This window comes from Bombyx mori, chromosome 28, assembly GCF_030269925.1.
Source record: "Bombyx mori chromosome 28, ASM3026992v2".
NCBI classification, from domain to species: domain Eukaryota; kingdom Metazoa; phylum Arthropoda; class Insecta; order Lepidoptera; family Bombycidae; genus Bombyx; species Bombyx mori.
In genome coordinates, this window is record NC_085134.1 from 63,369 (window position 1) to 80,445 (window position 17,077).

The 17,077-nt window shown below is 40.2% G+C and overlaps 1 protein-coding gene across 1 annotated transcript; it reads left to right on the top strand.

The window, feature by feature from the left end:
- Window positions 1-14,172: 14,172 nt before the first annotated feature.
- LOC134201583 (uncharacterized) lies at window positions 14,173-15,516 on the top strand. Its single transcript, XM_062676718.1, has 2 exons — window positions 14,173-14,452; window positions 15,332-15,516. The coding sequence occupies exons 1-2, from the start codon at window positions 14,263-14,265 to the stop codon at window positions 15,496-15,498; spliced, it is 357 nt and encodes a 118-aa protein (XP_062532702.1). The 5' UTR covers window positions 14,173-14,262; the 3' UTR covers window positions 15,499-15,516.
- Window positions 15,517-17,077: the final 1,561 nt, after the last annotated feature.

The following is a 17,077-nucleotide window of genomic DNA, read 5'->3' on the forward strand; positions in this document are numbered from 1 at the left end:
GAGATCAAAGTCATCAATGCGTTTTGCGGCGGTGGCGATTTGTGTGTGCTTCGAACGGGGCGGGGGGCGGCTGCGTGACTATAATAGTAAGTCGTTAATTAACCTCGGTTTTTTTTTTTCATTTCTGAAATTTTTATTTAAATTGTTGTCTCCATCTATACTTAATATTATAAAGAGGAAAGATTTGTTTGTCTGTTTGTATTGAATAGGCTCCGAAACTACTGAACCGTTTTGAAAAAATATTTTTCTGTTTGGAAGCTACGCTATTCCCGAGTGACACAGGCCATAATCTTTTTTGAAAAAAATTAGGGATCCTTACTAAAACTCCAATAATGTAACCAAAGGTGTAAAAAAATTATCTCAAATATTCTTTACATCGCGTACCCTGCGAAAACTATTGATGATAGAATAAAATTATGTACTACGACTTTGTAGAACACATTATTAATTACAAAAAGTGTCGCGGCAGCATATGTTTAATTATTATAGTTATCTTTTATTTAAGAAAATAAAACAAATCGTTGAAATTTTTGTTAAAGATCCGAGCGGAGCCGAAGCTGGCCGATAGTATTTTATATCTTTAGTCAAAGTAATGAAAACAATCTCAAAATAAGTAATTAAAATAACTATTGAATTCACAGGTATATGTAGCATTAGTCATATCCCGTCGATTTATTTCATTATAAGAAAAACTACATTTAAAACTGTCCATTTATGTATAGTTTTGTATTTTCAGCCAACTGACCTATCGGCGTCCCTAACCTTCAACCGGTTGTCTGTGAGGAGAGCGAGTCCGCGGTGCAGCCCTACCGCCCCCGCCCCCCGCGGAGATGAGCGCGGGTGTAATCCCGGGGCTCGATTGCTTTACAAAGAACGCGGAGTGTTTGAAGGAAGATTAATTTCCAAAAAAGTTCTTCTGCCACCGCACCGCACCGCACCGCCGCGCCGCGCGGAATGTTCTGGACGGTGTCGGTGCCAAAACACTAACTCTCACGATTTTCTTGTTTTACCCATCTGTAGTGTTTTCAACTTTTTTCTTCTTCTTTTCGAATTCTAAATATGACTAATTTAATGAAAGTCTAGTATTTAGGTATCTACGGGCTTGGAGTCACCTGTATGTAACACGCAAATAAAAACACGGATATATGACATACGATGTTCTCATCCGTTTGTCAAACGACTTTTTCCTTAGTAGATACGTTTTGACGTCTGTAGGTCTAGTTCTGCTGAGAAAAAACTCAGCTTTCCTCAAGTCCACTCCACTCCTAGTTATTTCGTTCCAATTGTAGATTTCTATACATCGGGAAATAAATAATCGGATAATCAAAAATTTTAAAAATCTTTATTCTATTAATGACTGTCTCCTGTGAGCGCTACTGTGAGTTCAACAAACTTGATCTGGCCTCTCACGCTACTGTACATAAAGACACGCATGTTGATAATATAGACAGGAAAATATAAGTGATATTAGTAATAAATTAATCACAAAACTTAAAATTTTATTTATTTCCAAAAATTTACACAAAATATTATTTTAATAACCTAAAAGTACATGTTATTATCCGCAACACGCTTCATCAGATTATAGAAACAGAGTTATCAGCAACATGCTTCGTCAAAAAGTACCTACAATCGTTACTTTGAGCTACAAGCCTCGTCATAAGTAACATATAGGAAAATTAACTAATATTAGTAAGAGTCTGCAAAGTATCCGTCCACAAATTACTACACGTATTTTCGATCCGAATAAGTTTGTGTCCCGTTATATTAGTGTGCGGAGAGCGGCCAGGCGGCTGTTTGTAATCCCTGTATCTCATAATATCAGTTAAGAGATCCTCACAACACATCCTCTGTGGGCGGTAATCTTCTTAAACTGTTACTTACACCTCCCCCCTTCTCGGGATCTCCTCCCACTCGCAGGAAGGGGAGGGGAACTTTAACTGGACGGCTTTATGCAGATGTTGTTATATTTATAATTCAACTTTTTATTTTATTTTTTAAAATCTGTAAGTTACAAAGGTAAGTATATGATGTGATTCAAATATGACTTGATGTAGGTACTGGTAAGACAGTTGGTAGGTCGAGATGTCGAGATGTCGGCGCTGGCAGGTCCCCGCAGCGTGGCGTGGCGTGGCGTGGCGTGCGCGGGTGGGGGCGGGAGGGGGCGGGGCGGGCCGGTGGGCGGACGCTGCTAATTACATTAACGCGTTCTGTTTGCTCGACGGCTTACCGATGTACCGCCTGAACCGCTTCGCTGACACAATCCCCGGCCACTGTTACGGTTTACCTACGCAGCTTACCTACATACGACTAAAGTTTGACTACGTCGCGTCGACTCTTCGGTTTGTTCAGTTGTAATCTTCACTCTTCACATACCGCATTAATTTTGTTTGGTATAAGTTAATATAAGCCACAAGTCCTGTTACAAATAAAAATGCATTTTCATAAATGAAGTACATAATGCAATATTATTAAAATTTATACCTAGATATTTATTAAATTCTCAGCAAAAAATAAAAAAAATATTCTATTCGAAATGGCCACCTTTGGCTTTTATACAAGGCTTTAATCTCTTCGGCTTCGAATGTGTGGATTTACGTGCTGTTTCCAAGAGAAATTTCGCCACTGTTTACTCCAAAGATTTTTTAAGAGACTCAATGTCGCAGTGGTGTTTAGAACAGGCAGTGTCCTGTAAAACTGACCATAATTTTAAGTCTAAAGGGTTGAAGTCTGGGCTAGATGAGGGCCAGTCTTCAACTCTTATAAAGTTTGGAACGTTGGTTTCAAGTGAGGCTTGGGTAGTTCGTGCCTTGTGACCAGGTGCAGAGTCCTGCTGGAAAGTCCACGGTCTATTTTAAAAAAGTGTACCTATTGCTGATAGATTTCACAACATGATCCAAGATTGTATCTTGATACACTTTGGCTAAGGTTTGCACTCCTTTTTCACAAAAATGTAGTTTTGTGCCGCCTTAATAAGACACGCCCCACCAAACTATCACTGACGCAGGATGATGACCACGTTGTACCTTTCCGACAACTTGAGCGGCTTCTTTAGAACTGTGACCGTCATTTTGCTTATTTTAGTGCTCTTCAATAGTGAATTTTTTTTTATCGGTAAAGAGGATATTTCTGTGCCTTTCTCCTGCGTATCGCGACAGAAGGCGTTTTGATCGAACCACTCTCTTCAATTGTAAAGATTGATTGTGACCTGTTCTGTATACCTATCGACGATAAGCTTCAGGTATTGTTTTGAGTCCTAGCGGGAATGTTCCTTTCTCGCGATAACATTTTTGCTTCCTAATGGAGCAAATTCCTAATAATTCCTTTTATTCCCTTCCATATAATAATTCCTATATAATATCCTGGTATGGTAGGCAGCGGCTTGGCTCTGCCCCTGGCATTGCTGACGTCCATGAGCGACGGTGACCACTTACCATCAGGTGGGCCGTATGCTCGTCTGCCTACAAATGCAATAAAAAAAATAATCTCGAAGAATTCTTTAACAACATTAAGGGCCTTTGTAGTTCTAACAGCACGCGGCTGCCTCAATCTTTTCTAGTCGTCGACAGACGAAGTGTTGTTGTATCTGTTGATAGTACGATATACGAACATACGGCTGATACCATGCTTTTGAAGTGTCTGGAATATGACCGACGGCTCTATACCCACTTTGTGCAAGGCGATCACTGCAATCCTATTGTCTTTAACACCCATTCCATACTGTAATTTGATCATGAACACGAAAAAATATGTGAAATGGCGCAAAATCGAAAGAAGTTTTTAAAATAATATACTTGTTCCAAATTCAAAATAATTAAAAAGTTGAAAAAATAGCAATGTTTTTATGTAACAGTATTTATGGCCATACTAGTGACATTAAAAATAAAATATAATATAATATGTTCCAGCATTATGCATAGGTACTCACTATCCCCTGGTTCTTTAATGGTCTGCAATTCGATGATATATTGTGAAATAACTCTATATTAAGTAACGGTTTATGCGCGGATTGTACCAACGATCTTTTTATTTACAGAATTAATGTAAAAAGTCAGAGGTAATATCAGGTATTATTGATTCATTGTTTGAGGGAAAAAAAATTTTTTTTTTTTAAATTAAATTTCTTTTAGCACCACTATGGTTTGGATGGAACACAATGAATGGAAAAGTAACAAACACTTACATGTGCGGACTGCAACCTGTGGTTCCACTTCCACGTCGCGTGAACTGTGCACATGCTTTCTAATCTTTACAATAAATATACATTAAAATAAGATATTAAGAGACAATTAATTAGTGCATAAGAATTTAGAACATTTTACTTGTTCTTGGTTGCGGTCTTCACTGCTGAAGGTCGAGCTCCAGGTCGACAGTCCAGGCTATAGAGCGGATTCTTCTCAGATACCACATTCCGATGGAAGCTATCCCTTTCCGCTTTATTGCTCGAATAGTTCATGACTCCGACCCATAGAGGAGACGACCGTCCGTGGCGCTTTCTCCGCATCAGCAGGTAAGTATCTCGGTGTACTGGAAATCTTTCTGTCTTGTCAAATGCGGCGGGCTTACTCCTATCAATATTGTAATGAAGAAAAAGAAAGGAAACAATATTATCTATCCATATCAATATACCTAAGTAATATATAGGTATACATTATAACTAGTTAGAAGCAATATCAGTATATGTATCTATTCATATTGGAACTTAAAATTATTTATTTTATTCCACCATACTTTATTCAAATTGTGAATTGTAATTCACATTTCAAACTTGAATATAATAGATAATTATTTTTAAAGCCTCGTCGCGATCAGCGGGATCGGTCGCCGTTGTTTCTGTCTCTCTCCTCTCTGTGATCAACAGTCGCAGTCGTGAGCATACAAATTGTTTGCAATAGAACAGTAAGCGGGTAGTTAATTACCCTCCGTCTCATTATCCCGCCTCACGACGCCATCTTTGAGACAATGCACACGTCCGCCGCACGAACCGCTTTGTTCTGTACACAACACAGATACTACAGAAGGATATTTAAAATTTTAACAATAATGATGGATCCGGTAAATCAGTCTTCCTGTTACATAAATAAGACGATCTAATTTCAACTGAAACATTTTTTTAGAATACATTTTCAAACAGCCATTTAAAAACTTGAAACATTTATACACTTCAAAATAAAAAAGAAACTTACAATTAAATTGATATCATCATTACACCGCTCTTATTGTGAATAAAATAAGAGAATGGCGTGGACACTGTCTCTGCCGACTAGTGCCTAGACTAGAACCAAGCATTTGTAAAGATTAATATTGACGGTAATCTGTTCAAATGTCTTGAATCATATTTCATAAGCTGTACTCGGAGATCCACACACTAGTCCAATCCTAGTCCAATATGTCTATACAATATTTCCAGAAATATAAAATTACTGAAATCTATCTAAACTCTTAGACCACAACTTACTACAGGAATATTTTATGAGTCTTGCTCTGTGATGCTGAGAAAATAAGATATTTAAATCTACAGCTAAGCACCAATTACTATCTGAACGATGCTCTTCTTACAAAAGTAGACAAGGTTCGAGTTTTAGATCTCTACGTAGAGCCTTCGTATAATTTAAGTTCATGAGTAAGAGCCTGTGAACTACTGTGAAGTGCGTTCAAGCGATTTCTGCACCACATATATTAGTGGGACAGAAATAAATAAATAATAAATCTGCATTAATAAACAGATATTATAAATCGACATTTACTCACTGAAATGTTTAGCGAATTTTATTTAAATTAAATATGAAAATCTGTTTGTTATGAAATCAGTCATTGATTTATTCATTACTGTTTTTGTTTTACTACATATTTTGTATAATTTCATTAATATCTAGGCGATGCAAATACGATTCATTATGGAATACAAGTGCCTATGTGGTAACAATGCCGCACTAACGGCTCTCAACATTAGTGACGTGTGCGAAGTGAGCCCTTCAAGCGACTCGATTGCTTGGAACGCTTCCGACATGAAAATTTTGATACTAATATAAACTCCGTGCTCACCGAAAACTAAAGTCAACAACCACGTATTAGAGCCGATAGTGGAAGTTGACGACACTCAACACATCGCTCAGTTAGCAGCAGCTTTCAACGTTAGCATCGAAACAATATTGTTCCGCTTGTAATAATATTAGCACAGCAACAATCACATCAAAACAAATAAAATGATTGAAAGCTTCTAGAGCTAAAGCTAAAGTCTACCAGTATATACTAAAATATAGCGAGTGAGTATTCTCTACAGTCGCGTGTTGTGGCTATCATTGTAAACTCGTCAATTACAACCCTAACGATGTTTCATTAAAACATTCTGAATACTCAATCGAACATTTCTTTTTTTCAATACCTGGACCTGTTCGATAGTATTGAACCTCTTTGAGTGTAGCCAGCATAGACGGGCCGAGCCTCCGTCGCCTGGTGAAGCGTCTTCGTCGGAGCTCTCAGGTCGACATACAGCCCCTTTTTTTTTAAAGGGATTTTATGACCTGGTAACTAAGACCTTTAGATCAAGTCTTACTTTAATTTTAATGAAAACTTTTTTATATGAAAAATGATATAATGAAATGAAATGAGGCTGGTTAATAAGAAACATGGCATGAAACGAAATGAGATGAGATGATATTTGGGATGAAATATAATCTCAGTAAAATGGTGGTCGTTTACTGAGACTTTTCCAGTGGACTTTTTAGAGGATCCCCAGAAGTTACGTTCAGCGGCTTTGTTTCTTTTTCCCACATTTGTACACTTTCACAGATACTAAATAGTTAATAAACCACCGTTACTGCACATTTAAACCTGAAGAAACACTAAATAGATAAAATAAAACAAATCACACAACTTCACTCCTCGCGTTCCCGCCAAAAAATCCCACACAGTCTCTAGGCGTTCGATGTGGCCAGCGTTGAGTCTATTCATTCCTCAATTATTATTAAATAAATACATATGTACATATACTTGTTTGTTATGTGATAAAACAAAGGAAATTGACTTATTTCAAATAGTAATAAATTATGATGAGCGGTACGAATAGCTTCGCCATTATACGTTCTTTCAAATAATCCGAAATACATTATCATAATGAATTCAGTTAGCGCCTATCTAAGGAACAAGTTACAGAGATGCACTTGTAGAAACCCCTTTAATATCGACGCGACGTTCACTTAATAAAAGAGTGTTAATATAAAGCATGTGACATGTGCACAAGAGATTTGAGAGTAAAAGTGAACCGATATTAAACGTGGGGTGGCTATTGACACAATCAATGACGGAATTAAGGCGCGGAGCTCACTGTCCTCGCTCTCATTGTATACACAGCAATCATTTTATTTTATTATTTATTGATTGGACATAGATGGGTGGACGAGCTCACAGTTCGCCTGATGTAAAGCGGTTATCGGAGCCCATAGACACCACCACGTGAATGTCGAAATCTACCAATCTACCTTGAGACATGAGGCCGAAGTTGCAATTCTATTGTATAGCTGCGTTACCACGGCGGAAATGGGCAGCTCGATGGGACCTATCCGTGCGGGCTCACAATGCGCCCCAACTACGGCGGAGGTCGGCGGTGGTTGCAGTGCGCTGCTATATCCTCTTTGTACCGACGTCCTCCTCCTCCTGTACCGACCCCGCGCTGCTTATTAAAACACAAAAGTAAAATATTGATTTATATTTCTATTTATTAGGGAAACTAACATTACACTACATCCAAATAGGTACTATTATAGGCAGATAAACCAAACAAGTTTCCAACATTAACAAAACACATGAGTAGATACTGAACCAAAGATAAGTGAAATTAAGAACTTGAAATTTACAAAACAGTAACAAAATAAAACACATACAAATATATATGGCAAATGTGTTTTAACTAGATTGTGAACTTGTCGACAATGTAGTTAAAGGGTCGGAGGCAGTCAGCCCCTCACGGCGCGGTGCGGTCCGTGGTCACTGGCGAGTGGCGGGTCTCACTCAACTCACAAGAACGAATGTCGCCGTTGAGACACTGCCGAGAGTGCGTCCCCGGTGTAATACAAATCGTTGTATAAACTTAATATCGTCTAAACTGTAGGCGGGGGGGTGCGGGGGTCGCGCGGGGGCGCGGGGGGCGAGACTCCACAAACAGCCGCCGGTTTTATTGCAATCATCGGTTATCGATTCCGGTCATAAGCCGCCTTACCCGGGTAATTTCATCCACCCGGACATCATTCAGTTTTCCCCGGTTTTGTTGTCACCCTTGTTTGTGTGCGCTCGCCTTTATTTGTTTATCGTCTCATTTCGTTTATATTCAATAAACTGCTATTATAAACATCACCTTATTATCTAAGCTTATTGTTTTTTTTTTATTTATTTCAGTTTTTTTTCTAAACTGGTGCTAGGACTTCTTCTGAGTCCGCACAGATAAAGCGTTTCGGTTTGAAGGGTGGTGCAACCGTTATACTATATTGGGGCATAGAACTCATTTCTCAAGGTAAATGACAGTATTTTCATTGTTGATGTCTATGGGCTCCGGCAACCACTTAACACCAGATGGACCGTGAGATCGTTCACCTATATAAACAAAAAGATTGACAAGTCCACCTTAGTGGTGCATCTAGATTGTGCCCATACCATTACCGATGTCCTCGGTGATGGTAACCACATACAGTCAAGCTGGTCTAAATCCCAATCATCATTACTCTGTAGTGTTGGTTCGCTTTCCACGCGTGCTTCTAATTTATATTATAAGCGTTACGTCGAAACTAATGAAGATATTATCTCAGGGCAGTCACCGGTGTGACTGGGCGGGGGAGATGGGGGAGGCTGCACATTACGACAATACGTTTATTGGAGATACGAAATCATTTCACCCCACGGTTCCCACGCGAAACCAATAAATTCATCTCCGTCACACAACCTGACCAAATTAAAACAACCTGCCGTGTTCCCTTGCTAAGATTATAATTTTACTATAATGACTATGATTTTAAATTCATTAAAACAATATACGATAAACTTAGTCATTTAAACAAAAAGACCACCTCTACCTCTAAATTGGTCAATTTTAAAGCCAAAAAGTAACACAATGAATAGTGAATGCCGCATGGGTTTAAGCTCATAGCTGTAGTCGCATGGTTATTTGATTTGTTCGCGTTACAACAATACGTACACTCGGCTGCACATATTTGCACAGATTAATTATTGACAAGCCAGTGAATGTGTGACTTTCGTGAGAAAAGCAAATTCTATTTAATTAATTTCGTGGTACATAATGAAGCTAAATTAAGGATTTAATTGTATTTTGCATTAGTATTGTGTTTGCTTATCGCTATAGGATTCGAGCAATTGAAGGTAGGTTCGTTTATGAGAGGTCATCACCTGATTGATTTCTCTCATCGAAGCACAAAATACAGCCCGAGACTTCGTAAATATTTGATAGAGTGTGTTGTTGGTATGGTCCAGAAAACACTCTATGAAACATATAGAATCTCTCGTGTGCCGGTCTGCGCATCAGCTCGTGTGTAACTATTTCATAAAATATTCGTACGATTTTTGGAACAAAGTTGCTTAAAGGGACGGTGCGGAGAGGTACTCTAACCGAGAAAAAACGTCCGTAACGTAAGATTTTTATTAGTAATGCACACAGTGTACGACTTAACTTTGTAATAACGCACAAAAAATAACATATTTTTTATCATTCATTAACCACGATCTCAGAGCGTTCGTTTGCGCGATACACTAACTCTTATGCAAACAACCGTACCACATTATTGTGGTACACTTCATCCACGCACGCAAGCAAGTTCGCACGTTACCGAATGACCGTGGGTTGTTGCGAAACCTCCAGTTTTATTTTCTTTATACCTCAGATAGAACTTAATTTTTTTATTTTTTTATTGCTTAGATGGTTGGACGAGCTCACAGCCCACCTGGTGTTAAGTGGTTACTGGAGCCCATAGACATCCACAACGTAAATGCGCCACCCACCTTGAGATACAAGTTCTAAGGTCTCAAGTATAGTTTTATAATAAGGATCTTCGTTCCTATCCGGTGTCCCACGACACCACACTTTTTTTTGTATATTTGTTCACTTAGCCTTCTGTAGTGTTTAATTGTGATTCTATGTTATGATTAAAACTACTTCACATTGAGGTTATGTTACTCACGTTGGTTATTTTCGGTAAGCAATAATTATAATTCAATAAAACCAGAATCGTTCGCAGTTAAAATATAATAAATGAAATGATCGAGGGGTCCGCGGAGCGTGGCGCTTCTGTCGCGTATGCAGCGAGCTCGGATGTGGAGACAACAGATCTTTCTCGAGAAACTCGAAGAAGTATTCCTTAGCGAACACGATGTTGTATAGTCTCCTGCCCCGGGACTCATGGTATTTAATTTAATAAAGGCGTGTCGTTTGGGGACGGATGAAACCGTTTGTGCTTGAACACGGAAGCGGCGGCGAGAGGGTTAGGAGCTGCTTGCGCTGTCCAGCTCATGCGTCATGCTCCAGGCTCCATGCTCCGGGCTGATGCCAAGTACCGGATCGTGCTGCGGGATGGTACCCACCCAAGATACCACCATTCGGTCTATTTCTGCCGCAAATCAGTCTTGTGTTTCAGTTTGAAGTCTTTATGGACAGTCACAATGAACATGGACAGTCTTTATACAATCAAACTGAATGCCGACCATGTACCCCAAGATGGTGACGGCATTAACATTCTGCTGTGAGTTCTGCGACTCGGAGAGCTACTATTGGGAAGGGCATCCGCTTTCGTCAAGTTAACAACCAAAACCAGTATCGAATGTGATGTTATGATAATTTAAATATAGACACATACTTAATTGTTTAGTTAAAGTAATTGATCAGTTTTATCGACACGTGCGCACTCCACGCTGAGAATGAACACGTGTCTGATAAGTCGCGCTGAATTATCATAATATAATGATAACACATAATGATATAATGATAACTTTTAATAATGAAACGACACGTTACGTTGATAACCGTATTTGCCTCACCTGCTCGTGTTTCGTGAGCTTTCCTGAACTACGATTCTCTGATCTAGAACAAAGTCTAAGTCTACGTGTTGTAAGTTTTTTGTGAATAATATATTTGTAACTATACTGAGACCTTAGAACTTATATCTCAAGGGGGGTGGCGCATTTACGTTGTAGATTACGTCTATAGGCTTCAGTAACCACTTAACACCAGGTGGGCTGTGAGCTCGTCCACCCATCTAAGCGATAAAAAAAAGATGTTAGTAGTGCGCCTCAGGTGTGCGCACTTTGTGCGGGCGTTACGCTGTGCTAGCGTCCGCACAGGACCCGTTGCCGGGACAGCACTACTGAGCATATGTAGAGAGCCCAAAATACATTGTTCTAAAAACTAGTTCCCTTCTAATAAATACCCTTTAAACCGAAACGAATTACTGCTTCAAGGCAAAAATAGGCAGATCGGTACGGACGGACTTACAAGATGCTCTGCCACCTGTAAATGCCAATGCAAAATATGCGATTTATACAATGATTATATCATTGACACAAACTGTTGTTCAACCCTACCGTATGCCATATTGGCTCCCTTTGAATAACATAATAATATCATTAAATATGATGTTATATTGCTCTAATAAAATAATAATAAAAAGCCCAAAGATAATGAATAGATCCGCTCGACGCGTTCAATAACATTCAGGTAATGAGCCTCCAGCGGTAAGCTCCACAGATAAAACTGTAATTAGGTTCCAGTTTGACAGAGTGCTTTATGTAATTTCGTGGAATATTAAAAGCTTTTTTTGGTTTATCGAGCAACACTGCTGTATGGCTCCGCTTGTCTGAGTTTACAATCAATAAGGTAATGTTTTGTGAAGAATTACTTGTGCAGGAGGTCGACGATTCCACCATCGCTACCAGCGGTGGTTGCAAGGATACCCCATGGAATTGTGACGCACAATGGTTCATCTCTGTAGTGAACATGCAAACCCAGCAGGGGCAACTGACCAGCAGTAACGTCAGTGCTACCAAGTCATCACCACCAGTGACCATTAGTGACCGAAGTTTTTAGCCCATTGTGATTTAAATCACCATCGTCAAAAAGTAAACTAAAAACCAATTATTTTATGTTTATTGGTCTCTACAGCGTGGTCTGAATACGTATGAAGATAACACAGCTTAAATGCTTTGGCTTGGCTACAATGCGTAGTTTTCTTGTCCGACCGCAATGAGGCAACGCAAATCCACCGTCACCCGAAACATGTCTTGTCGGATCCCCCAGATCTACTCTCGATGCTTTTAGACCCCTTAAGCACCGGTCACCGTCCTCGTCGAACTCGTCGATTATGACGAAGGGTTCGACGTGCGAACTAGCCCATAAACACAGCCCACTGAGATCGCTCGCCGGGTCTTCTCAGCGGGTCGCGTCACCCGCACGATGGTTGTACCACCGTGCACGCTGGTGTAATGCTCGGAGAGCGTAGCTTCCCGGTCCTCAATAGACCTCTTAACGGGGAGGGGGTTGGGAGTGGAATGGACCTATTCCAGCAAAACCGACTTATAAACAAAAGTATACAGCTATCGTTTGAATAGAATTTTATGAATGCCAGAACATCAGCCTGTACGTTTGTACAATCAGTGCTGTGCGGTAATTGGAGCGATTGAGCAATGTAATCCACAACGACGTTCACTAACATAACAATGGTGCTGCGATACAATATGTTCCAAAGATTATTTGAGTTGGTCGGTTTAGCGATTTTCGGTCAGGTGCTGTGTTACGGGGAAGGTGAGTTCAATCCTTGGTCATTCTATATACAGGAAACGAATTTACTTTCTAAATAAATTAGGTCTTTCGGATGCTATCGCCCCCTCTTGGGACGAATTATTCTAATCGGGACTAGGTAACGCACCATTTTGATCCTAAATTTATTCGAACGTCTAGCTGATATATGAAATCGTTGTGGTCTAGAAGATAAGGTGCCCAGTGTACTCGTACCCAGCCATGCGACTATACCGGTGTTTAAATCCTGCAGAAAGGTACCATATTTTGCGACGAAGTAATAACGTCGTGTCCCAAAAACATGAAACCTGCAAATAATGGAATTAGCGTTATAATTGTACAATTGAGATATAGACCTCAAGTCCCCGGTAACCGTTTAACACCAGATGGGCCAGTATGTTTGTGGTAAAATATCAAACTGATGATGTTACTGGTTAGATCCGCGTGTATCTCGCATCCACGGCGCCCCCCTTCCCGGCACCCTCAGCTCAGTGGGAGGGACTGGTGAGGAGTCGCCTCCGGTGTATAGACCGGGATCTCAAGCGTAAGTTCTTTTGCTCCATTTCAATATTAGTCTACCCTGTCGTCTACATCCGTTTCAACGTAATGTTTTGTAATTGTTACAACATCATGAGACTTGTTTACTGCGTGGACGCTTGACAACGCAGCTCTAGGTAGCCTGGTCCCGAATGCTGACGTCACTAGTTTTACGAAAAAATTACGAAAGCAATGTGAACATTTATTATTGCGCTAGTAAAAGTCGCGGGACCTAGAGCACGTTTTATTTACTGGTACTGCTAATGTCCATGACCCAAATTAAGGAACCAAAATCACGATTTTTAACCGACTTCAAAAGAGGAAGTTATCAATTCGACCATAATTTTTTATCTATGTATGTTCATCGATTTCTCGAGAATGCTTGAATCGATTCTGATAATTCTTTTTTCTTTTTTTTGTTCGAAAGGGTAGACTTCCCGAATGGTCCTGTAATCATCAAGATTTGATGATGGGTTCCTGGAGAAATCCAGAAAAATCTATAATTGTCAAAGCCTACCTTGAAGTGATTTGGGTGTTTCAATGTTGTAATCAATAATGTATTTGTTTGGATAGGGATTAATATTATCTTTATAAAAACACCTTCACGAATAATGCTTTATTTTAGAACAAATTTGGTTACCATAAAAAACGTTATAGTGAGCTAACCTTTAAATATAGACATATGCTGTCGCGGACTTTTTTTAAACTTTGAAAGGGGAACAATTTTGTCATACATTATTTTAGCGTAACTTTAATCGTTTCCGCAGCGCACGCAACGGAACCTCTCAAAAGCTATTTGATACTCAAATAATTTTTCCAATCGGAGCAGTAGTTCTTGAGATTAGCGCGTTCAAACAAACAACCAACTCCTCAGTTTTATAATATTAGTATAGAACATGTTTATATGATTTCGTAGTTACGTAGTGTCCCAATTCATGAAGCCAAAGCCCCCTCACCAGTACTGGGAGGAGGAGACCTCGCTGACGCTGGTCCCTGAAAACAAGAACTGTCTGCTGTGCGAGGCGCAGGACTCCGGCGCGTGTCGCTCCATGCCCTCGTGCGTGTACTGCGAGCCCACCGTCACCGCGCTCTGCGAGAGGAGCACGCCGTGCCTCAGGTGCACCGGTAACACGTCATACATACTGCATACAGCTGCTCTACTACTTCTTTTTCCACCTGGTGTTACGTGGTTACTGGAGTCCATAGACATCTACGACGTAAATGCGCCACCCACCTTGAGATATAAGTTCTAAGGTCTCAAGTATAGTTACAACGGCTGCCACACCCTTCAAATCGAAACGAATTACTGCTTCACGGCAGAAATAGGCAGGGTGGTGGTACCTACCCGCGCGGACTCACAAGAGGTCCTACCACCAGTACAGAGGTCCTACCATCAGTAAGAGGTCCTACCACCAGTAGAGGGAACATACACATATCACACATACGATCGCGCTGGACACGCGGTTTTGCGAGTGATATAGACACTGATCCAGCATTTTCTAACAAATAAAGTCGTCGTGGCCTAAAGGATAAGATGTTCGGTGCATTCGTATCTAGCGATGCATCGGTGTTCGAATCCCTCAGGCGGGTACCAATTTTTCTAATGAAATACGTACTCACCAAATGTTCACGATTGACTTCCACGGTGAAGGAATAACATCGTGTAATAAAAATCAAATCCGCAAAATTTATAATTTGCGTAATTACCGGTGGTAGGACCTCTTATGAGTCCGCGCGGATAGGTACCACCACCCCGCCTATTTCCGCCGTGAAGCAGTAATGCGTTTCGGTTTGAAGGGTGGGGCAGCCGTTGTAACTATACTGAGGCCTTAGAACTTATATCTCAAGGTGGTTGGCGCATTTACGCTGTAGATGTCCATGGTCTCCGGTAACCATTTAACATCAGGTGGGCCGTGAGCTCGTCCACACATTATAGCAATAAAAAAAATAAAAATAATATTATTACGCTATGGATTGAATTGCCATTTGGTGGTGGTGTTCCAGTGATCAAGAACCCGTTCTTCAAGTGCATCCCCGGCGAGAAGTACATGGACGAGTGCGACTCCTGCCGCTGCACGGACGGGCACAGCGGCTGGTGCACCAACCAGTACTGCGAGTTCAGGTCCCTGCATCTCTACGCTATGAAGCTCTCGGACGGAGAGTTTTATTAAATACCTTCAAAACTGAAACTTGCGTATTATTGTACGACTAGGCTTGACTAGGTTTTTTGGGGTGGAAGGTTCGTGGCTAGTCCATCGACCTTATCGCTTGACTACGACGGATGAGCTCACTATGGAGCTCTTTTTTTTCCTACCTAAGCTGATAGCCTTGAGAGACTATTTCAGCGTAACCTTAACTAGAAGGTGAGCTCACGGGGCTCAAACCTGACGATGTTGCTAACACGAATCATAGCAAGAGCAGTGCTTCGCAGAATCGCCCACCGGATCGGAAACGCGACCCACTGAGAATATCCGGCGAGAAACTCAGTGGGCTGTGTCTATGGGTTATGGAACTCTACCAGGAGGGCAAGGATTACTACCCAGTCCCGAGCGCGGCCGAGGGAGGCCCTAACAGTTCTAACTAGGTGCGTCTGAGGTCTGTCCATGGCTGAGCCCGCGCTGCGCATGTAATTATTAAATAGACTAAAACTTCCTAAATGCATTTCTTACAGAACCCTTGTAATTCTGTAGTTATCTTTTTCTCCATTATGCATTAAGCTATAGTTTCATGACTAGACTCGGACAAAGTACAAAATCGCAAAGACAAAATTCTTAGTCTCAAGAATACGCACAGAAAATACTCGTATAAATAAATTCGGACACAAAACCTTGTCGACTTTCGCAACGCAGTGCTCCCGTGAGCCCCACGCGGACTCACATCGGCTCACTAGTGACCACTGCATCGCTCTCTCCCAGTGATGCAGCTAACAGCCAGCTACGTGAAAGCGAGCGTTCAGGCGCGTTTCCTTAAACGACATAATAATACATATAATATAATAGGTGTGCGTGTTATTGTCATCTTAATACCTTCGTATTGTCAACAAAATAAATCCGTTCATGAAAGGTTCCCGTATTGCGGTTTGTTAATTTTAATACCACTCTTTATCTAAATACGAAAATAGAAAACAGTTACGCGGCATGTTCTCGTCTGACTGTCGACACACATTTTTTTTGTAGCTATACATGAGCTTTACTGTCATCAGTAACAAAAAAATGGAAACAGCTTTGTTCCGTGCTTTCAAGACAAATATCAAGAAAAACTAAATAAAAAAAATGTATTAATTAATAAATAAAAAAAACAAAATGTGTGCAATTCACACGTGGTAGAAGTGAAACCTTCCAAAATTAAAATACAATTATCCTAAAGGTCTTAAGTATATGTAAAATTTTGTCATTAGTAAATAATTGTAAGGTAGCGCCCTCCGTGAATTGATATTTTAATTTCAGGTATAATCCTAAATTAAAATTCACTACAAGAGCATTCATACACACGTTAGTATTAAAAAATCTCACAGATGGCGTTGTATTAAATAGTATGTATATTTCTGTCTCATTCTTTGCTGGCTTCATCCTACACATTTTTGTATTTGTGTCTCTTACCTGTCGTTTTTTCCGTTGCATCCGGTTTGAAATCACAACCATTCTAAAGAAGTTTTCACTTCAAAATTCTATCTTATGAAGTCAATGATATTTAAGGTCTAAAATGGATCATAGTATAGGCGAAACAGATAAACTGTTAATAAATCAAGTT

Bases quoted from the DNA above. Each gene is read 5' to 3' on its own strand.
- LOC134201583 (XM_062676718.1), top strand. From the start codon at position 14,263: ATGAAGCCAAAGCCCCCTCACCAGTACTGGGAGGAGGAGACCTCGCTG. The intron at 14,453-15,331 runs GTAACACGTCAT...GTGGTGTTCCAG, and splicing joins GCCGTGCCTCAGGTGCACCG to TGATCAAGAACCCGTTCTTC.